Below are 20,340 nucleotides of genomic sequence, written 5' to 3'. Positions count from 1 at the left end.
GCAGGGAAGGCTGTACTTGCCACTAAAAAAAAAAATCATCATAATCTCATCAGAAATGGAAGAAGAAAAGAACAAAAATTTAGCATGTTGAAATTCTTAGAAGAGCTCTTTGTTGTTCAGGTCTCACTCCTACTAAATAAAATGGCCATGAAAGAAACCAAAAGTAGTAATAAAGCAAGCAAGAGATTAAACTGTTACAGAAGAAAAAGCTTGGAGAGCTTTCCAGAGCAAACCTGCTAACTCATTTCTTTCCATCCTTCACCACAAAAACAGACATTTGTGAGCTGACTCTTTTTTCCTCCCTTGAAATGCGAAGTTATCGATAGTATAATTTTGCATTTTGAAATGCAACGTATCGATGGATGAGTACAGATTTTAAGTAAATCTATTAATCTGCTTTGCTGGAATAAAGCTATTTCCCTAATGTAATGATGTAAATCTGAGAGCACAAGGCGGTTTGGGTTTTGTGTTGTTTTTTTTTTTTTTTTTCCTCTTTGCTGAAAATAACTTATTTGAAGAAACTAAACTTGTATTTGTTTCCTTTTATACATTACAGAAATGGAACTGGAGTTTGTTTTCACTCCAAGCTGCAAGGAAAATCTGGCTGCAGCATCAACCAGCAGACCAATGGAACTGCCCTCTTGACCAGATGCCCCCTTGAACAGTAGACAAGAGATCAAGCAGTCACAGTACACTTTCATAACTCACAAAACATTTTTAAAGAGAAAAATTTTGGACTTCTCACTTTTTCTACTGATCGTAATGCAAAACCCTGACACCTGTTACAAAGGCCTCACATTTAGTTCATTTTTCAATCAACTTTGATTTTAACACAGCTCCTTCACATGGCCACCTGCTCCTTTTCATCGTCTGCTCTCTCCCCCAGTGGTCACGCACTTGCAACATTAGCTATTTCCCAGTCATTTTAGCACAGCTTGCAGAGCTATTTTTTCTCTTGATAAATGCTTTCTAGTTTTCCTAATTATTTAACGTTTCATTTTCAAGTCACACTCAAAGGATATCCAAAAGTTACTGTGTACCTCATATTTTGTGATCATTCCTTCCAAACCCTCTATCTTAGACTCCTGTAGAACCGAGTAGGTTTTCATAGTATTGAAAACGTCTATTATCTTTACCAGACGTCGATGAAAGCTTTCAAATTTTCCAAAGATATACATCTCACTAAAATCAAACTGTCTTTCAGCTGGATTTTGCTCCAGTTTTTCTTTCACATTGCGATAGCAATTTTGATACTCCTAAAAATAAAGAAGAATTTCAAAGAAGAATGTCGAGCATGTAATAAAAAACATTGCCATAAGATATAACAAAAGTCATGCAGACAGATATAATCCCCTCTAACTCAGTAGCAAGTAGAAGTTTGATCAATAAACAGTCATGAACAATACCATTATGGGGTCACACATTTCATCAAATGAATAAATTGCACACATATGCACAAATAAGTGTACATTTCATCCTTAGCTAGTGTGAAATTTTCTTCCCTTCATTTTATAGCAGGGCTTGAAAAATGGGTCCACTGAACACCTAAAATGACAACCCAGATTTCAGTTTTCAGAAATTGGAAATAATGTTTGTGCACTGAGCACTTTTATTGGGTAAACATATTTCAGATTATCTAAAATCACTTTTCAAAATAAAACCCTTCTAAAGTTAAAATGCTGCTCTATTGCAACTTCCATTTTTCTTTCCGCTTTGTTAACTGGGCACAAACCCTACTCCAAACATGTTCAAATTAAATTCTTCTCAAAGTCATTTTACATAGGCAACAGATTTCCTTGGGATGGTTTCTTTCAGGAGTAGTTCACCTCAAAATACAAACTTCATTATTTTCTATCACATATATGTATCAATAACCATATGCATAGGTATTAATACAAAGGGCCCAGAGTTTCCTAAATTGATTTTATGAAAGCTTTTAGACTTGGTAAGACTCACATAAAAGCCTAATAATTCAACATATTTTAATGCTGCAGCTGAAAATTTTGTTATACCTTTACAGAAATATACAAGTTTACTGATTGTTCCTGATGGTAAGAAGCTGTCATATAAATTCACACTAATTTGTGCAGTAACTCTGAAAGATTTGTTTCTTCAGAAGGTGTCAGGATAAAGTTTTGTTCTTTTAGGCACACATTATTATTAAGAAATGAAAAAGTAATAACAGAGAAAACCCAAAATGCGCCTTATACCTGCAGGCAGGCTATCAAAAAGACAAAAAGGCAAAGGTAGGCTCTTCACAGTAGTGCATGGACAGTGGCCAAGAGATAGTGCAAGTAAACTAAAACAGAAGCTGTTCTGACTGAATGGTAAGGAGAAAATCCTTCACCCTAAGGACAGTCAAGCAGCAGAAGGTGTGCAGTCTCCATCCTTGGAAAATTTCAAGACAGAACTGGATAAAGCCCTGAGCAACCAGGTTTGAACTCACAGCTGCCTCTGCTTTAGCTTTGAGTAAGAGATTGGACAAGATAACTCCTGAGGACCCTTCCAATGTAAATTATTCTATGATCCTATGTTCTAAAAATTATCCTATGATCCTGTGTGGGGAAAAATAAAAGTCACAAAATGATCATGGAATTGTATACACACAAAAAAAAAAAATCCTAACAAGCCTAGACAATGTGAACAGCCAAATTCTTCTCAGTTATTCTCAGTTTAGAAACTGTCTTTTCTAAAGATATAGGTTGTCCAGATATCTTCAGAATATATTTGGCTCAGTGAGACCCTCTGTTTTCATTTCTATCATACATACACAAGAAGAAACTTTCTAGAGAAACTCAGACATGAAAATCCAAGTAATTGTCATATAAGAAGCTTAGTTAAGTTAGGGTAAGGATGGAAATACTGTTTCCAGAAGTTCATCAGACACTGGACTAAATTCTTCATTAGCTCTAATAAAAACAACCCAGTGTCAAAGGGTATTTTTCAGTTGCTTCATTTTCCTTCATTATAACATTTCTTCCTTGTATAAAATACATACTCCACTGTTTATCATGCCCACTGAAATCTCACCTTATATTCTGTTTTTCAGATGTTCTTTGCACATACCTGTTTAAGCCGAATGGCTGCAAAAAGCTTTTCCATAACTGTCTCCTGAGGTTGACTCCAGATGGTGGCAGTATCATTATTTGTGATATAAGATTTACATGCTGTGATCATCTGATTAGTCACCTATAAGCAATTTTAACCTTGTGAAAAAAAAACTGCTGCAAGACAAAGCACATCTTACCCTTCTTTTCATCTCATTCCATACCTCTGATTCCACTGGCCTAAGACCTCCAAAACAGCAATACCGAATACCAGACACATAGACCATGTTCCTTGCAGTATATGGCCTGCAGACTATTACACTGCCAAAGCGTTGTTGATTAACTGCACTAATCCTAAACCTAAACACCTTTTATCAACCTTGAAATGACACAGACTACAGTCATAAGACTTTGGACCTTCTGAAAGAAAAGGAAAAAACAAGGGCCCATGAGACTATAATAATAAAAGAACAAGATGTCCTTCCAACTTCAGTTCCTTCTTTATGAAATCTTAAAAAGATTTAAGGGCTCTATTAATATAACTGCTTTTGCAAAGCACAGTTCACTGTAGGCAAAAATCATCCTAATAAAAAAGCTCCTCAGATCTGTGCATGTCATGGTTGAAATTAACCATGATCTTCAAGAAGTCTGAAAAAGTCTTACTTACAATTCCTAGTTATTTCTAGTAAAATAATTTCTAACTTTGGAGAAGCTTTGTCACTATTTCCAATTCTTTATCCATTCAAAGAACAGCATAAAACTGACCAAAATGATGGCTCTTAAATTGCTTATTCCCTTTGCATATTCTGTCTCACTCAGCCAACAACAAAACATTACTTCGCACCTACCTTTACAAACAGCGAGGATATCTTTTCAGAGGTATTGTAATACTGAGAGATACTCTGAATCATTTTAATTGCATTTATAAGCCCTGGAATAGCATCCACCATGGACACCTGTAAAGGAACACAGTCTCCGAACTTATCTCAATACATTTATTATCTTACTTTAGCTCAACACCTGTTTAGAGAATCCAGGTGCATTACTAACACAATATTTCTAACATTTTTGCCTCCCCCTGGGCCTGTCCTGTAAAACACCCAGTCATACTTCAACATCCAAGCTCTACAGCCCAATTTTGGGAAAACAATTTTGCTAGAGGCTTGGCTTGAAAGAACTCTGACCAGTGAGATAAATCTGATAGAGACAAAGGCCTCTTCCAAATTACTGTTACTTTCACCAAAAGAATGTTTTTACACCCCAGCACCATGCCCTAGCCCCTGCACTGCTCAAGGAGGTAGAGGAGTGCAGAATGGAGGGGTGAGGTTGAGCATGGGAAGAACAGGTGTGAGGGATGGGAAGGTAGTTTTATTTTTTTGTTTCTCACTACCCAAATCTTTATCATACTAACGTTTCCTAAGTGAGACTGAAACATCGGACTGGGAAACAGTAAAAGAAAACACAGTTTTATCACTGTCCAGTAAAGGGAAACAGACTGCATCATGAACCATACCAGGGTTGCCCAAAGAACTGTTTCGAAGCAATTTCACTTTGGGAAAAAGTAAAGAGAAAGAAGAAGACGGACAGTCAAAGCTTTGAGTTTTCAGGACTATTCATCATATTTCTCTGACTAGCAAGACACACAGCCAGTTACAAACACAGTTTTAGTAAAAGCAACCATTTGCCATCTACTTTAGCAGTTAATGGGATAAGAGAATCCTTCCTACTCCATATTACTCATTACTCCATATTACTCATTACTCCATATTTACTACATTACACTTGCATCACTGTGTTACTAAAGCATGGGAAGGTGATTTATATTTACACATTAATGTTTAACCATATTTGTATTTCCTAAGCCAAGAAGCTGTAAATTGCCTTATAAATGTTAGTCTAAGCATGACCTGGCCACCACCACAAAGAGAAAAGCCCATCCTTTGTCTTCAACATATCACCATGTTCACTTTTTCTTTTTTTTTTTTAATTTTCAAATTTTTCACTTCCTCCCATAGCACAGAATCCAGTTTCATCATTAGACTGAAAATCTTTTATAGCCAGAAATTCCCATTAAACCACTTTTAGCATGACTGAATAGTCCCAAACTGAAGATAGATACCTAAACTGCTATCTAACTATGTCGTTTCCAAACTGATCCTATAAACTACAAACTACATTCATTTCAGTTGTCTCAGGAGATTTACGTTAAGATTTGAGAAGTTTTGCTTACAGGGTCAGTATTGTATAATGGGTCGCAACATTTTTCCAGAGAGTATAGGTATTTCACATTATCTTTAGCTTCATTTACTGCATTTGTGATGCGAATATCCAACACTCGCCAATTCTAAGAGAAAATTGAAAATAATAAAAAACACATTTCAGAAATACTGTTTTGACTAAGCAGTTTTGAGATCACCCTTTTTTGTCATTAACATTTTAACTACTTTGAAAGCACACATCTTGTACTTTGGACAAAGGGGATTCCCAAAAAAATAAACTAGATTTAAAATTTACCTACTCAAACTGGGGAATATTTTGATGCAGAAGAATATTTTGAGGCAGAAGAAAACAGAAGTCAAAGATACTTCAATATTTTGCCCACCAGCAATGTTATAAACATTACCAAAATGAAGTAGGCTACACAGAGGATTTATAGTCGTTACATCTGTCATAATTCAAAATAGAAACCTTCAGCAGTTTGGATTTAGCAGCAGTGAGTACTCCAAGCACTGCCTTCATGTCTGGGTTCTTCAGCTGATCCATAAGGTAACTGAATTTAGAAAGTCTTCTCTTCCAGTAATCAAGCTCTGCTCGTGGTCCAAGGTCATCAGCTTCCCTTCTCAACTGGTCATTTTCTGCAAGAATCTTTTACCATATAGTAATATTAGTGACTGATGCTAATATTTTTTATCTGCATGGATAGCATGGATTAATTCAAAATTTAACTGTCAGTGTTAACTCCTGTGATAAACTATGTAACTCAGCCACCATCTCACATGATTCATCTTTAGTTTTGCTTGGTCTTCTTTGGTTTGAGTCAAAGAGGGAATATCTCAGGAATGCTGTTACAGACATTTTCTGCAAATAAGCTGCAAATCATGTTTTGAAGTATGATTTTGACCACTAAGAATAGCAATCACCATATTAAAGTGTTCCTTTTGCTTTCATTACATCCACTAGGAATCACTGTTTTCTACTTTTTGTTTTCTTGGATAAAGTGAATCTTTTCTAGCAGCCTATTTATTCCAGGAGTAGATTATGAGGTAGAGATACTCACCTCAGTGCCATAATATAACCATAGCCAAAATATTTTCCCGTACACAATATGGACGGATGGAACTCACAGTATGTGTAGAAGTATGAATAGGAAGGAGCATAATCACTGTGATCTTTCTCCAGTGGGCATCCAACTACAAGTAACCAGCTACATTAGAATATACTGAAGTCAAGATTGTTCTAGTTTGCTTCTCAACATTTTTTTGATAAGCATATTTTTTGTAAGATTTTTGATTCAGTGAAAAATTTTACTAGCTGATTCTACCTAGTATTTTACAACACTTGAGTCACAACAAATAGAAGAATGCACTACAAATCTGTAACAATGCTGAATGTGAAAACTTTAATCGTGAATGTAGTGAATGAATATTGAAAACAACTTTGAAATGGTAATGGTAAAACAACTCCTTTTACTATTTTGAAATGTATCACTCAAGATTTTGAGGATTAAGATACATTCAGGTACATTTCAAACTACTTTGAAGGCTTCTTTATCCCATTCATCATCTCAGTGGGAACAGCTTTTCCCTCTCAGCTCTATAAAATGGGTTGAAATAATTTGTGGCTGCATCGTTATGTTTCCTGTACAAGCTGTAGGGAAGACTGCAGAAGTTTATGTGGAAAAGAAAACCACAGAAGGTTACTGAAATAAAGTAAAATAAAAAAATAAAATAGCTCATAAAACCTCTGAATTATAAATCATTAGAGGCTGGAAGGAAACTGATGGGAGGTACTGCCTTACTCTGCTTTTCTACTCTTCACCAGGATCACTTTTGCCCATTATCAAAGAGATGGCATTGGTTTAAAAGAACCCTTAGTTCAACTCGATCATGACGATTCTCACAATAATTTGTTCATAAAGGATGAAGCCATGCTCCAGAGAGGAAATGCAGATTTAAGTCCCTTGGAGAACCAGACAATGTGGGGAAAAATTAGCCTGTACTAATAACATATTATCAGCTTAAATATAGATAGTGATCTGCTTGGGATTGCCTCAACCCAGGTGCATGACCTGGCACTTGGCCTTGTTGAACCTCATGAGGTTCGCACAGGCCCAGCTCTCAAGCCTTTCCAGGTCCCTCTGGATGGCAACCCTTCCCTCCAGCATGTTGACTGCACCACACAGCTTGGTGTCACTGGAAAACTTGCTGAGGGTGTGCTCGATCCCACTGTCCATGTCACTGACAAAGAGGTACTGGTCCCATTACTCACCCCTCAGAAACACCGCTTATCGTTGATCTGTACTCGGACACTGAGCTGTTGACCACAACTCTTTTGGTATAAGTGCAGTTCACTGTGATACATTCTACCCACCAGTTTCAGCATATAAATTCAAGAGATTTGGGTTGTTTTTTTTTCTTAAATTCCTCCCTTTTAAGAGGCATAGGCCTTAATAAATACAGAAATGTCCTCCATGGAGCTGATTTCCTAATTTGTAAATAAACATACTTCTCTGATAAAATCTTGGCAATAATTTCTACATGCAGAACAGAGAATAAGGTAGCAACTAAGTTTCCATTTTCCAAATTTAGAAGTTAATCATGCTGTCCTCTTCCTTAATGTCTGCCTTTATAAACATTACAGAACATGTTTCCCTCAGCTTCTATGTTTTACCTTGAATGTATTGCAAATGAATCTCAATTGATAGTTTCATTTTTTTTTTGGTGAAAAGGACTTTAAGAGCCATGCTATATAGTCTATAGAGGACCTGCTTCTGAGATAAAAAATTGCAGTTACAAATCTGATCTGTACTTTTTAATTTTATTTGTACTTAAAACAAGTACACTGACCTTACAACCTTACAGTATTTCTAACCACATTAAGATGCTCCATCAGTGTGTGGATGAGGCAATTAAGCAGTAACAGGGAACTACGTTTCCAAATGCACGTGTACACTCCATTTAAAAGTAGATGGAAAAAGCTGTCTGTAATCTTCTAATTTAGAAGTAAAAGCACATAAAACATGCTAATAGTAACTTAAGACATAGCGATCAATCACATCTATCTTTATAGGAAGGTAGCACCAGGATTAAATTCAACCTGCCAATATGCAAATGTGTTTATATTTCGCACTTCTGCAGTGTATATCACCTGTTCAAGCTCTTTGATCCATCCTTTCATGCAGACTTCTATTCTCTCAAGACTGCCTATGTTGTTAGCAACCATCAGATAATCTGAAGGTCCTTTTAGATTTTTCAGATCATATGTTTCACATTTCTTCAGATTAACCTACAACACAAGTTAAAAAAAAAAAAAAAAAAAAAAGAAAACGAAGTGCTGAAATTTTTGTGACAAATAACCCAAGAAATTTACATAGTGACTGATTTCCCTACTTGGGGTATCTGACTTCATATTCCCACTTCAATTTGAATTTGTTTAAATTCTGGTTTGAGCCCAGAACTGGACTTCAGAATCTGAAGAACTCTTCAAGCTAGCAGCTGTGCTCTCATGTCATTTCCTTAATAAAGAAAAAATAGAAATCAACAGTTGAAGTAACTGTTTGTTGCACATTAATCATTCTTGGTTTTCTTTAAGAAAGGCCACAAACACCAGAGCCAAGAAGTGAATAGCTCAAAAGAACTAGCACCAAAACAAACAATAACAGAAGCAGCTGCAGAATTGTTAAAACCACAAACTTTCACAGATATTAAAGCCACAGATCAATGTATAACAAGTTACCGATGACAACAAACAGTATTTAGAAGCATTATTTTTTCTCCAGCTTAACAAAAGCAATTTGTGTTCTACAAGCAAAAGTATTCTACAAAACAGTAAATTCAAAAAGTTCAGGCAAAGAGACATTCCACAGCTAGCTGGATTGCTAGTTGCTACTTGAACATATTACCTTTTCTAGCAGACTTTGCTGAGTTCCTGAGAGCACAGTAACAAATGCTTCAAGGGAAGCAAGAAACTCCTGCTTAATACTGGAAGCTTGTTGAGGTTCGCCAAGTTCAAGCCAGCCATAGTCTGTATTCCGTAAGGCTGGAATGAAGATTTCTGATAGCAACTGCTCAACACTTTCCAGTAGGCCATCTCGACCTACATCCATCATACTAAAATTTACTTCCTGTAAAAGACATGCAATAAATATTTAAATGGAAAAGAAAATTTTGTCATCATGTATTTATACTTGATACTTAGGTGTTGACTAATTACTTTTTGTCATCATTGCTTCACAATGATATACTTAGAGTTGCTGTCACCGGACAGTATCACTTTTTCTATTTCCCTCCTTTTTTTGTCCTGCATTTCACTTAGCCAAACTCCATCCTTTTGCTCTTTTCACCATGTCAAAGGCTGTCAAGTTATGTGCTGATAGTAAATACTCTGAGATTAAAATAAATCTTCAACAAGATTATGCATACCAAACAGCAGTCACTGACTCTTACCTGATAGATATTCTCAGTTGTAATGGCTTTCAAAAGACTAGATCTAATGAAGAAAACACATACACCAGTTAAAGCAACTTCTTTTCCCTCTGTCACAAACACTTTAGGTTTCTTCTTCTTTGTCAAATGAGAGTTGATTCCTACTCCTGGAAAGCTAAAATGTTCTGTAGGTTGAAATAAAATAAATATTTAAAAAACACTGATGATTTATTCAAAGAAAAGCTTCCTAAACAAACAGTTCTGTCACCATTTGTGTATCCATGAGTCCCAGTCCCCTAGAGCTTCCCCGTGTGACTTCTCAAGGAAGGTACACAGCACCCACAGTCCTAACAGCACCATAAGAATTATTTCATCTAATTTTACCATTCTCATATCAAAAGCCTTTTCTATTCATTCATTCGTTTTCTGTTCCTTCTAAAAAAACGTTCAGGGTCAAGGTCCTCTTACATGTCAATCCAGCCCTATTATGTAGTTGCAGGTAATGCTCTATCGCTTAAAAAAACCTGCAAATGTAGTTCACCTCAAAGGAGCCATTATCAACTAACTGTCTTTCCTTAAGAACATGAACACCTAAGTCTGATATGCAGTAAAACAGAAGCAGAGTGTTTCAGGAAACAAGGAGAGACAGGCCATAGTGGATTCTTTGGGGAAACACAAAGATGATGAGGCTACAAAGGACTTTCCTTCCCTTTCTTCTTCCCCAAATATGAATATGCTGCTCACAGATTTATGCTATTGATAACATTTGTAAAGAGTCACCAAGAAGTACCAATATCTTTAGAGGAAAAATCACTCTCTTAAATTGTGTATTATTTTTGTTTTGGCTACATTCATTTTCCATTAATGGTTTTAATGCAAAAATGAAAATTTTCTCAGAGAAAAATGAATGCATGCACATGCATGCACACACACTTACTTCTCAGTGAACCACTGCAACAATAAAAAGATAAAAAAACAAGTTGTTTATATCAGTAAATAAAGAACAACATCCAACCAAGACAAAAAGTGACAGCACTATTACCCCTTTTTTGTTCAGTCACATGCCCATCAGCCCCAGTGTAGTGGGTTTATGTGGCAAGGTTTTGGTAGCCGGGGGCCACAGGGGTGGCTTCTGCGAGAAGTATCCAGAAGCATGTTAGATAAGGGCACTGCCGCTGGCCAGAGCCAGGCCAATAAGTGAGGTTGTAGGCCAATAAGTGAAGTTGTTTGTGCCTCTGTGAGAGCATATTTAAGAAAAGGGAAAAAAAAATGCTGGGGAATAGCAGCTGGGAGAGAGAGAGGAGTGAGAAGAAGCTTGCAGGCACCAAGGTCAGTGAAGAAAGGCAGGGAGAGGTGCTCCAGGCACTGGAGCAGAAGTCCCCTGCGGCCTGTGGAGAGGCCCCTGGTGGAGCAGGCTGTCCCCCTGCAGCCCATGGGTCCCACATGGAGCAGATCTCCACGCTGCAGTCCAAGGGGAGTCCCCGCAGGAGCAGGCCCCGGGCTGGAGCTACAGCCCATGGAGAGGAGCCCACGCAGGAGCAGGGGGTCTGGGGGGAGCTGCCGCCCATGGGGCACCCGTGCTGGAGCAGTTTGCTCCTGACGGATGGACCCTGTGGTACGGAGCCATGTGGGAACAGTTCTTGAAGAGCTGCTGCCTGTGGGAAGCCCATGTGGGATCAGTTCGGGAAGGACGGCATCCCGCGGGAGGGACCCCACGTGGAGCAGGGGCAGAGAGTGACCATAAAGGAGATGACTGACTGCAGCCCCCATTCCCTGTTCCCCTGTGCCGCTCAGCGGGAGGAGGTGGAAGAGGATGGTTGGGGGGAAGACGTTTTGGGTTTCTTTCCTTTGTTTCTCACTTCTCTAGGTTGTTAGTAATAGGCAATAAATTTTACTATCTCCCTACTCTGAGTCTGTTTTGCCCATCACGATGATTGTTGAGCCATCTCCCCATCCTTATCTCAACCCTTGAGCCCTTTCCATTGTATTTTCTCCCCCTTTCCTTTTGAGGAGGGGAAGTGAGAGAGCGGTTGTGGTGGAGCTCGGCTGCCCACCTGAGTAAAACCACCACACCAAGAGATCCCCATTTTGGATCACATGGCCACCCATGTGTCTCCTCCCCTCCCTTTTGTTAGCATCACTTTCCTCCTTCCCATCTCCTGAAGAAGTCTCTTTTTTTGTTTTCCTCAAGTACATCAAGGGCTCTGTCACCAGCAAAACAGCATTGACTCAGAGACTTTTATTAATTTGATTTATTGCCAATGAACACAAACTTGCACAATAATCTTAAATTAGTAATTACAGAGGCCAGACCAAAAACAGTCATCTGTTTTCAGGGCATTCCCATGATGTATTGAGCTAGAGTAGACACTGCTATCTCTTTAGGAAAGATGTGCTGTTACTGAAAAGGATTCTAGAAGCTGTTAAGCTGTGCATTAAAAGTTACACTCAAAATTTTGCAAAAATGTGATCAGACATCTCGCAGGCTGTCATGAACATAATGGGAACACCAGCAGAAGACCCCTGGCTGGTCCCAATGGGAGCAACACGAGACTCTGGGACAGAAGCTACGGAGAAACGACACAGGAGTCACAAGTTGCTTCCACAGAAGGTGAGAAGGAGGCTTCCCCCAGAAGTGTGCTAAAATGGAGAGCCCTGGGGAAGGGCAGGGGATATGAACAGAAGTGAAGGAGAGGACTTCTGGAGTAATGGCTTTGTGGCCCCACACAGGGGCCTCCTGGAGCTGGTTTGTCATGTCACAGGACTACTGGAGCAGATAGTCATGTGCCAAAAAATGGGGAGGGCTTCCAGAGCGAATTGATGGTGTGACTGGAAGGGAGGGGGCAGAGCACCTGTTACTGTTCGCCTTGTGTGAAAGTTGCCCTTTAACTACCAAAAACCATTTTTCAACCCCCCAGGCAAGAGCTGCTGGATTTGCAAGGAAGTACCTTGCTGCTGAATATTAACAATATGCAAAAGTGCACTAACAAGCTTCAGTAATTTCATCAATCCTCACTTCTTGAGCAAAGATGACCTAACCTGACTTGCCTTAAGCCCCAGTTAATAAAATAAATTTGACCATATGTTTTTTCTTTGCACATTTACTCAGCAGAACTACAGTATGTTGCAGGAAACACAAAGTTGCTTTACCTGCATCATTTGCCTCCACATCTTGATAGTAGAACATCAGATGGCGCAGACCTCCAGGTGCCAAGAATTTGTCAATGCGCTCTATCTGTTTGAGATCATGTTGAATTGTTTATGCCCGTCATACACACTATGAAAAGTTTAACGTGCTCAGATTTTTGACAAAAAGTGCTGATAAATACACATCACATTATCGTTGTTCAGTACTAAAATTACACCAGGACCTGTTACTGCCTTCCAAAATAAAAAGAAAAAAAAAAAAGTTTTTTTTTCCCTTTAGTAGCACATACTACTTAATTTAAACATTTGATTTTTTCCATGCTGAACAGAACTGAATATAGCCAGGCCATGTTCCAATTTACTGAAACCACTTACTGCACATCATCTCTCAATCTGAGGGCACAGTGCATTTCTTCATTTACGGAAGTGCAGCAGCACCTCAGTGAAGGCTGAAACAAGCTCTGTGTTTTAACCTGTGTGACAGCGTTCTGCACAGCTCGTTTTCCTGTTTCATACAGAATCACAGATATGTTGGAAGGGGCCTCTGGGAGATCACTGGGCTAACCTCCTCTTTTGTCAAAAGTAGCTCAGCTCATCCTCTTGAGTAACTTACTCCCATGCTGCTTTACCCTTCTGGTAAAGAAGGGTCTCTTAATGTGTAATCTGTAAGTTGTGGCTATTGCCCCTTGTTATGTCACCTACCACTGCTAAGAATGGTTCAGCTGTCATCTTTGCAACTACTCTTTAAGCAACTGCAGGCTATTACCTGACTGCCCCTCACTTATTCTCCCTCTTATACTTAACATGCCCTTTGCTCCTGACCATCTTGGTAGTCTTCCACTGGACTTTCTCCAGTTTCTCAATATATTAGCACTGAAATGAGAATGCCTCAGTTTTAAAACTTAAGTTTTAAAAAATAGTGATTTATTTTCAAATCACAAAATGCATCTCCATTGCATATAATACTTACCATCATTTTGTGTTGTATCCTTTCCTCAAAATATTTATTTCTAAGTGCTTACATAGTAACAACACTAAGCCTCATGTACTTGGTGGGATCACTAGCCACTCTATTTTGTCAAGTATTTTCTAGCTGATTTAATTTCCTAATCTCGCAATATAGTCTCACAAATGCAGGTGACAGCCTAGTGGAAACAGCAGCAATCAGTGGAGTGTGGATGAGGATGACTCTTCTGAGCCTGTGAAACCACAAAGTCTGACAACTATCTTAACTATCTCAATAAGTATTTGATGGTAACATCAGTTCTAAAGCAACTTATAAGTTTCATTTATCAAATTAATCAGATTACCTGGTTACCATCAAGAATAGCATCTTCTACTTCCGCTTTGTCCAGATTCACACAAGTGGCAACAGTCTCCAGTAAGTAATCATGTCTGTCATCCAGCCGAGCACGTTTAGCCTCCCTTTCCTCCTTTAGCTTTTGCTATTATAAAACACAAAGTGAACAACAAAAAAATCAAAAAAAAAAAATCAATTTTGAAGACAAATAAAAAGCAAATTTTTGAATTCTTTTTTTTTTTTTTAAATGAAGGCTATTGCGTCTTCTATATTTGTAGTTTACATTTTTAAGGCATAAAATTTCCAACACCTGCTTTTTGTATGGTGTTATTCGTTTGCTGGAAGTCTCTCTAGGAAAAAAAATAAAAATGCTTTATATATACAGCTCCATCATCGTGCAAGTCATCTTCAACAACCGAAGTTATTAGTTCTGGCTTTTCAGTCTATTCACATTTGACCATCAAATCAACACAGGACTTTGACTCAATCTTTATTTGTGGAAGATATTGTAAGCATTCTCCAACACAGACAAATGCTGCTGGAGGAAGCTAAGATTTCATACATTATCTCTTTAATATAATGAGAAGTAAATCAAGCCTCAAGGTACTCAAGTGTTTATAAATGTGCTTAACTATTGCTATTATACTATTCTTCAAGCAGTATGCCTACTCTTCTAATTAAATTGAATTCCCATATGTAATACACCTCATTACATTACAGACAAAATAGCCTTCTGGAGTAGTTACTGCTTCTATTGTGCTTGCGGATTACAAGATTTAATATCATTTCATTTTCAAAAGAAATTTAGAATTATATTTCACTGGTGGTAAATTCAATCTTTATTTCCCCTATGACTACAAAAAATCTAGTAACTCTATAAAGTATGCACAAGTGATTTATCTACAAGCTTCTGCAGGGCCAATAGGACCTGCATAATATACTTTATACCCTTATGTAAATTTCTTTGCTTCTTCCTGAAGGAATTTTCAAATATTTGGTAAACTCATAATTACCAGCATGTCTGCATAAATGCTGATTGTACTGGAAACGTTTTTCCATTTTAAAGACAAACACCCAAATTGCGTTCTTTATGCAGATATGCCTGAAGAATGCAGTAGCAGATTAATTTGTGTATATATACTTCATGCTATTTTAGCTCTGCCACTCTCTAACATTGGCTCCACTTTTCCAGAAGTGGAATGTCATCACATTACTGGCCTGTCCTACACCTTCTCAGAACAGGGTAGAAATTTTTCTACTAATTAGATATACAAAAAGCAACCTTTTTTGGCTGAATCAGCCTCACACTAGAAGATAGTGCCATAATCATTAAAACTGATGAGCTTTGTTGTTTGAACAATTTGAGCACGACTGGCAATGGATCTTTAGCATGGAAAAATATAGCCACTATGCCAATTAGATAGTTTCTATGTAATTCAGAAATAAATAAATAAATAAATGTGTTTTTATTTTGCTTAAACTACAGTGAGACTACTTTTTGTACTCTGCTAAGATTCTAGCACAGAGCTCTAGATATATTGCAGCACAAAGTATCGATCTTACACAGGTTATTAGTTCCCTCCTACACACAGGTGGCTTTTGATATGTTCATAGCCGCCATTTCTCCTACAAATGGCTGTTTATACAGGCTGAAAGTATAAGAAACCTCACAACTAGGCAATCACGTCCTCGTATTTGCTTCAGTTCTTTTAATATTTTCTAATCCTTTAGTTGCAATCTCTAAAGTCCTATATCATGTCTGCTAACTGTTGTGTATAGCTGTTCACCTAGAATTATGCAGTATCTGATGTCTATGCAACCACAAAACTTTAGAAGTCCAATTACCTTAAAAAAAATATATCCATCCCTAGAGAAAACAGGCAATTATTAACAGAATAGTAAATCTACAGTTCTCTGCAAACTAAGACATTCACTTGCATTCATCATTTGTCACTTTGGGAAGGCTCTTGCATTGTTGTTGGATATATCTCTAGTTAATGCGAGTTGCATGCATTTTTTCCTGACAGTCTTACAACGCAATTCAAGAACACCCCACCTGTCATGCTTCCATATCTTGATGATCTGCTATCATAGAATCAGAATGCCTCAGGTTGGAAAGGACCTCAAAGATCATCTAGTTCCAACCCCCCTGCCGTAGGTAGGGATGCCACCCACTAGATAGGTTGCTCAAGGCCTCCTCCAACCTGGCCTTGAACACTTCCAGGGATGGGGCATCCCCAGCTTCTCTGGGCAGCCTGTGCCAGTGCCTCACCGCCCCCTGAGTGAAGAATTTCTTCCTAAACTCTAATCTAAGTCTCTCCTCTTTTAGTTTAAAACCATTACTCCTTGTCCTATCATCATCTGCCCAAGCAAAGAGTTGCTCTCCACCTTCTTTATAAGCTTCCTTTAAGTATTGAAAGGCCACAATGATGTCACCCCAGAGCCTTCTCTTCTCCAAGTTGAACAGCCCCACCTCTTTCAGCCTTTCTTCATAGGTGCTCCGGAAGTGCTCTAGCCCTCTGAGCATCTTCATGGCCCTCCTCTGGACCCGCTCTAACAGGTCCACATCCTTCTTGTGCTGGGGGCCCCAGACCTGGATGCAGTACTCCAAGCGTGGCCTATTTCTAAGAATGTTTTCTCCTCACCAGAGTAAGTGTTCCCCAGTCACAAATTCTCACTTCTCAGTTGTTGCAGCCATCAGAAGAAACTTTTACCTCATTTTTAGGATTTTTCTGCCCCAGGAAAAGTACAGGAAATTTAATTTCAGTGCTTTCAATAGCAAGTCATTAATTTAAATATATAAAAGCACTCAGAAAACAGACTGAAAACTGATGAAAATATCAATTTTGATTTGCATAGTATTTATAGAATATTTTAAAGATATTATTTACTTAGGATGAGGAATCTCAGAGAATGAATGGTAAGCAAATATTGAGCTTTTTCCCCCCATTTTCATTTTTTTCATCCTATCTTTAAGGATCAGACATCAGAGAGCAAAATGATATGGAAGAAGAAGTAAATTTCTACTACTCCAGATTTGTTTCCTTCCCTGTTTTTGCATGGGAGTGCATTTCAGGCCCTGAAGCACTCAGTCCTATTGTATCGAACATAACTTCAGTGAGTGAATTCAGTAATCTGTTCTCAAAATTCTTTGAACTTTAAGGTGCTGACTTTGACTCCCCCTGCATCTTGCTTCTAACAACAGTATGGTCATGCCCTAGGAGTTTTTGTACAATGGTGTTTAGGGATACATATTTTTGTAGTGAATTCCGCAGGACATAAAATACAGACAATCTCTAACAACCAGGTTTATGTAATTCAAATAAATGTCATCTAAGAGAACACTGAAGGAGCAAGGTTTAAAGATGAAAGCACTGCTCACCCACATAAGCTACTGCTTGTGTATTTAAGTGAGAAGTGGCTGGTACGTGCAGTAGCCCTTACCAGCAAACCCTGAATAGGATCAGCTAGCAATTCTGATCAAGGTCATACAGCAAAGCCTCTTCATAAAGTTTAGTGGCATAGGGGAATCCAGATGGATTGGCATTCTCAAGACTAATGTCATTCTCATGCATTCTCACTTAGCTATCTGGAAGGAAGGATTGTCCAAGTTTTTATATGGTACAGCTTAACTTCAGCTCTTCATTTAAAGAACAGCCGCACAGCCACTTTTAGTTTGTTGGGTCTTTTTCCCACTCCATCCCCTGTCCCTTACCTAAGAAGATAAAAAATAATCCATGACAGTCTCAAAACAGATGCAAAACCAAAGTTAAAACAATTACCTGAGAAGTCCTTTCTGATGATTAGTATAGTTATAACAAGTAACTTGCTTTATTTTATACAAACCCCTAAAATTCCTAATATCTAAATCCCAAAAGTTTAGCACAAGAAACATACGTCAGCAGATATCTGCTTATGAAGCAGAATAAAGGGGATATTCTTAAGTCCATTTTAACACTTACCTAAACCCAGAAACATCACACCACCAATGTGAAGCAACAAATAGGAAGTAAAAAAAATAAAAAATAAATAAAAGTCTTCTAACTATGATAGTATATAACCATATATATTTAAGCAGAAGATAACAAAAAATCAGAAGTCAGAGATGCCTTGGGTGTTTGAAGCAATAGCCTCAGAAAAAACATTTTGACTATTGCCAACTTCTCCATTACAGAGTGAGTGCAGTTACTGATGTGTCTGCAGACTCTAAACAGCATGAATGTTATTTAGTATGCCAGCCATACTTGCCCAAGTTAAAACTTGCTCCTGAACACAGTTTATCCAGCAAGTAATGTACTTGGTTGTCAGAACATTGTGCATCACTGAGTTTCAACACACACTGATGAAAGTCTTATGGGTAAGCGAAACATGAAATTTACTGGGAAGTTCAATAGTAAAAGAGTCAAAAAGAATGAGAGGTCTATTGTCAATTCACTGTCTTACCTGAAATGTATTTAACCAACACAATAGTCCCCCATCTCTCCTGTAACACGCTAAGATGCTTTATATTGTTCACAGACTTCACTTGAAAAGTGAACTGCAAAGCATTTTCTTACGCTTTCCAAGCAACTTGAGTTTTCAACAAGCAGACACCTTCTCATTCTCTCCTCTCCAAAAAGCACACACCCTACAGAATTAGGGCAGTCACCTCAACTGACTCTTAAATGTCAAATATCAGGCAGAGCTTTCCAATGTTTGTTATAACATCATGTTAACAAAAGAAGAGTTTGTTCAAACAACCAGCTTTTATGATTAGTCTAGGGGTCTTAAAGACTGCTGTATTTTATTATTGTTTTTCAGTACTATGCATGTGCGTTCAAAATTCGATTCCCTTTTTACAAGGACAAGAGTTAAGTTAAATTTCAGTTTTCCTTGGTGGCAGAGCCCACCCTTGTTTTGTTGGCAGATCCAGCAACAAGCACAAACTGTAACATTTGTGAAATTATACCATTGCCAGACCACTGTAACAATCTGGACAAGATATAAGTACCAGTACTAAAGGCATAAATATGTCTGAGTGCAAACTTGCCTTTCACAATGAATCATGCAACTAAGCCTTGGCTGATACCCTACCAATTAACTGTAAGACCAGTTGCACCAAAAAAAAAAAAAAAAAAAAAAAAAAAAGCTACTTCACCTGATAAATACCTATCCCAAATGCTTTTTTGCTTTAAAAGACATAGTTTATCCATTTTCTTTATAATTAGAAGATTTTATGAAATGAACATCATCCACTTATGTCATTTTAAAATATATATTTGCCACCCACCCACCTTCAATTCAAGCATTTTTTCAAGCTGTATGGTTACTAGCCTGGACCTAATCCAAAATTCAGTTTTCCTTACCTTTATAACTCTGCCAATGCTCTGTTTCCAAAGTTGCTTTCTTCCAGCTCTAAACATTGTACTATTTGATATAAACATCAAGTACTATTTTTCAACACTAAGCCTTAAACTGTGGTGCAAGCTTCTTCATTCATCATTTTGCTCTCTCCCCCCAACCTTTTGTTCATCTTTGTTTCATTCCTTTTCTGTAGGAACACCAAAAAAGACCTAGAAAACACAGTGAAGACCTAAAAAGCTAGCAACTATTAAGCTTAGCTCTGCATCTATTTTTTCCTTAATTCAGCTGTAATGTGCATTTAAGTTACTTCAAGACTAAATTGGACAACTTGAGAAACTAGAGGGCTCTAACCACCAGAATTTACTGCCTACAGATTAGGAGTTGAAAATCATTGCTACCAACCTCAGTGTTGTTAAGGTGATATTGTTTATATACAAACACCACTCGACACAATCCATCATGCTCAAGGGCAACATAACCATTTGCAAAAGTCAATTTAATAGCTGCTTATTTGATTTGTGTTTAGCCTTCTTAAGTAATGCTCATGTCAACAGACACCTTTGTTTCCTTGTCGCAGGTGACTGGTTAAATATATAGCAACAGCTGTCAAGCAGCTTTCAAATAGCTATTACCTACCAACTACTGAACTACCCAGGTTTCTATTCATATATTTTATACAAGCACATTCACTCTAGGTTATTTTTCAGTTGTGCGATAGTTGCTTAATAGAGCAATTTTTCTTCAACAATGAACAATTTTTTTCTTTTCAAAATAACCTTAATTTTTTCAACTTCAGTGACAGAATCCCATCCGATGTCCCCTTGGAAATGCCAAGAGAAACAAGCTAATGATCCAATAT

The 20,340-nt window shown here is 37.8% G+C and overlaps 1 protein-coding gene across 1 annotated transcript in view; it reads right to left on the bottom strand.

The window, feature by feature from the left end:
• The window catches only part of DNAH5 (dynein axonemal heavy chain 5), a 128,024-nt gene extending 108,427 nt beyond the window's left edge, over window positions 1-19,597 (bottom strand). The window contains 11 exon segments of the mRNA XM_040548704.1: window positions 1,041-1,256; window positions 3,067-3,189; window positions 3,896-4,003; window positions 5,278-5,391; window positions 5,736-5,912; window positions 8,415-8,552; window positions 9,169-9,390; window positions 9,713-9,855; window positions 12,827-12,926; window positions 14,149-14,283; window positions 19,484-19,597. Of these exon segments, the coding sequence (XP_040404638.1) occupies window positions 1,041-1,256; window positions 3,067-3,189; window positions 3,896-4,003; window positions 5,278-5,391; window positions 5,736-5,912; window positions 8,415-8,552; window positions 9,169-9,390; window positions 9,713-9,855; window positions 12,827-12,926; window positions 14,149-14,283; window positions 19,484-19,561 (1,554 nt within the window). The 5' untranslated portion in view covers window positions 19,562-19,597.
• Between the last annotated feature and the right edge of the window lie 743 nt (window positions 19,598-20,340).

Source organism: Cygnus olor, chromosome 2 (assembly GCF_009769625.2).
Source record: "Cygnus olor isolate bCygOlo1 chromosome 2, bCygOlo1.pri.v2, whole genome shotgun sequence".
NCBI lineage: Eukaryota > Metazoa > Chordata > Aves > Anseriformes > Anatidae > Cygnus > Cygnus olor.
The sequence above is the reverse complement of the archived record's forward strand: the minus strand, read 5'-3'. Positions and strand labels throughout refer to the sequence as shown.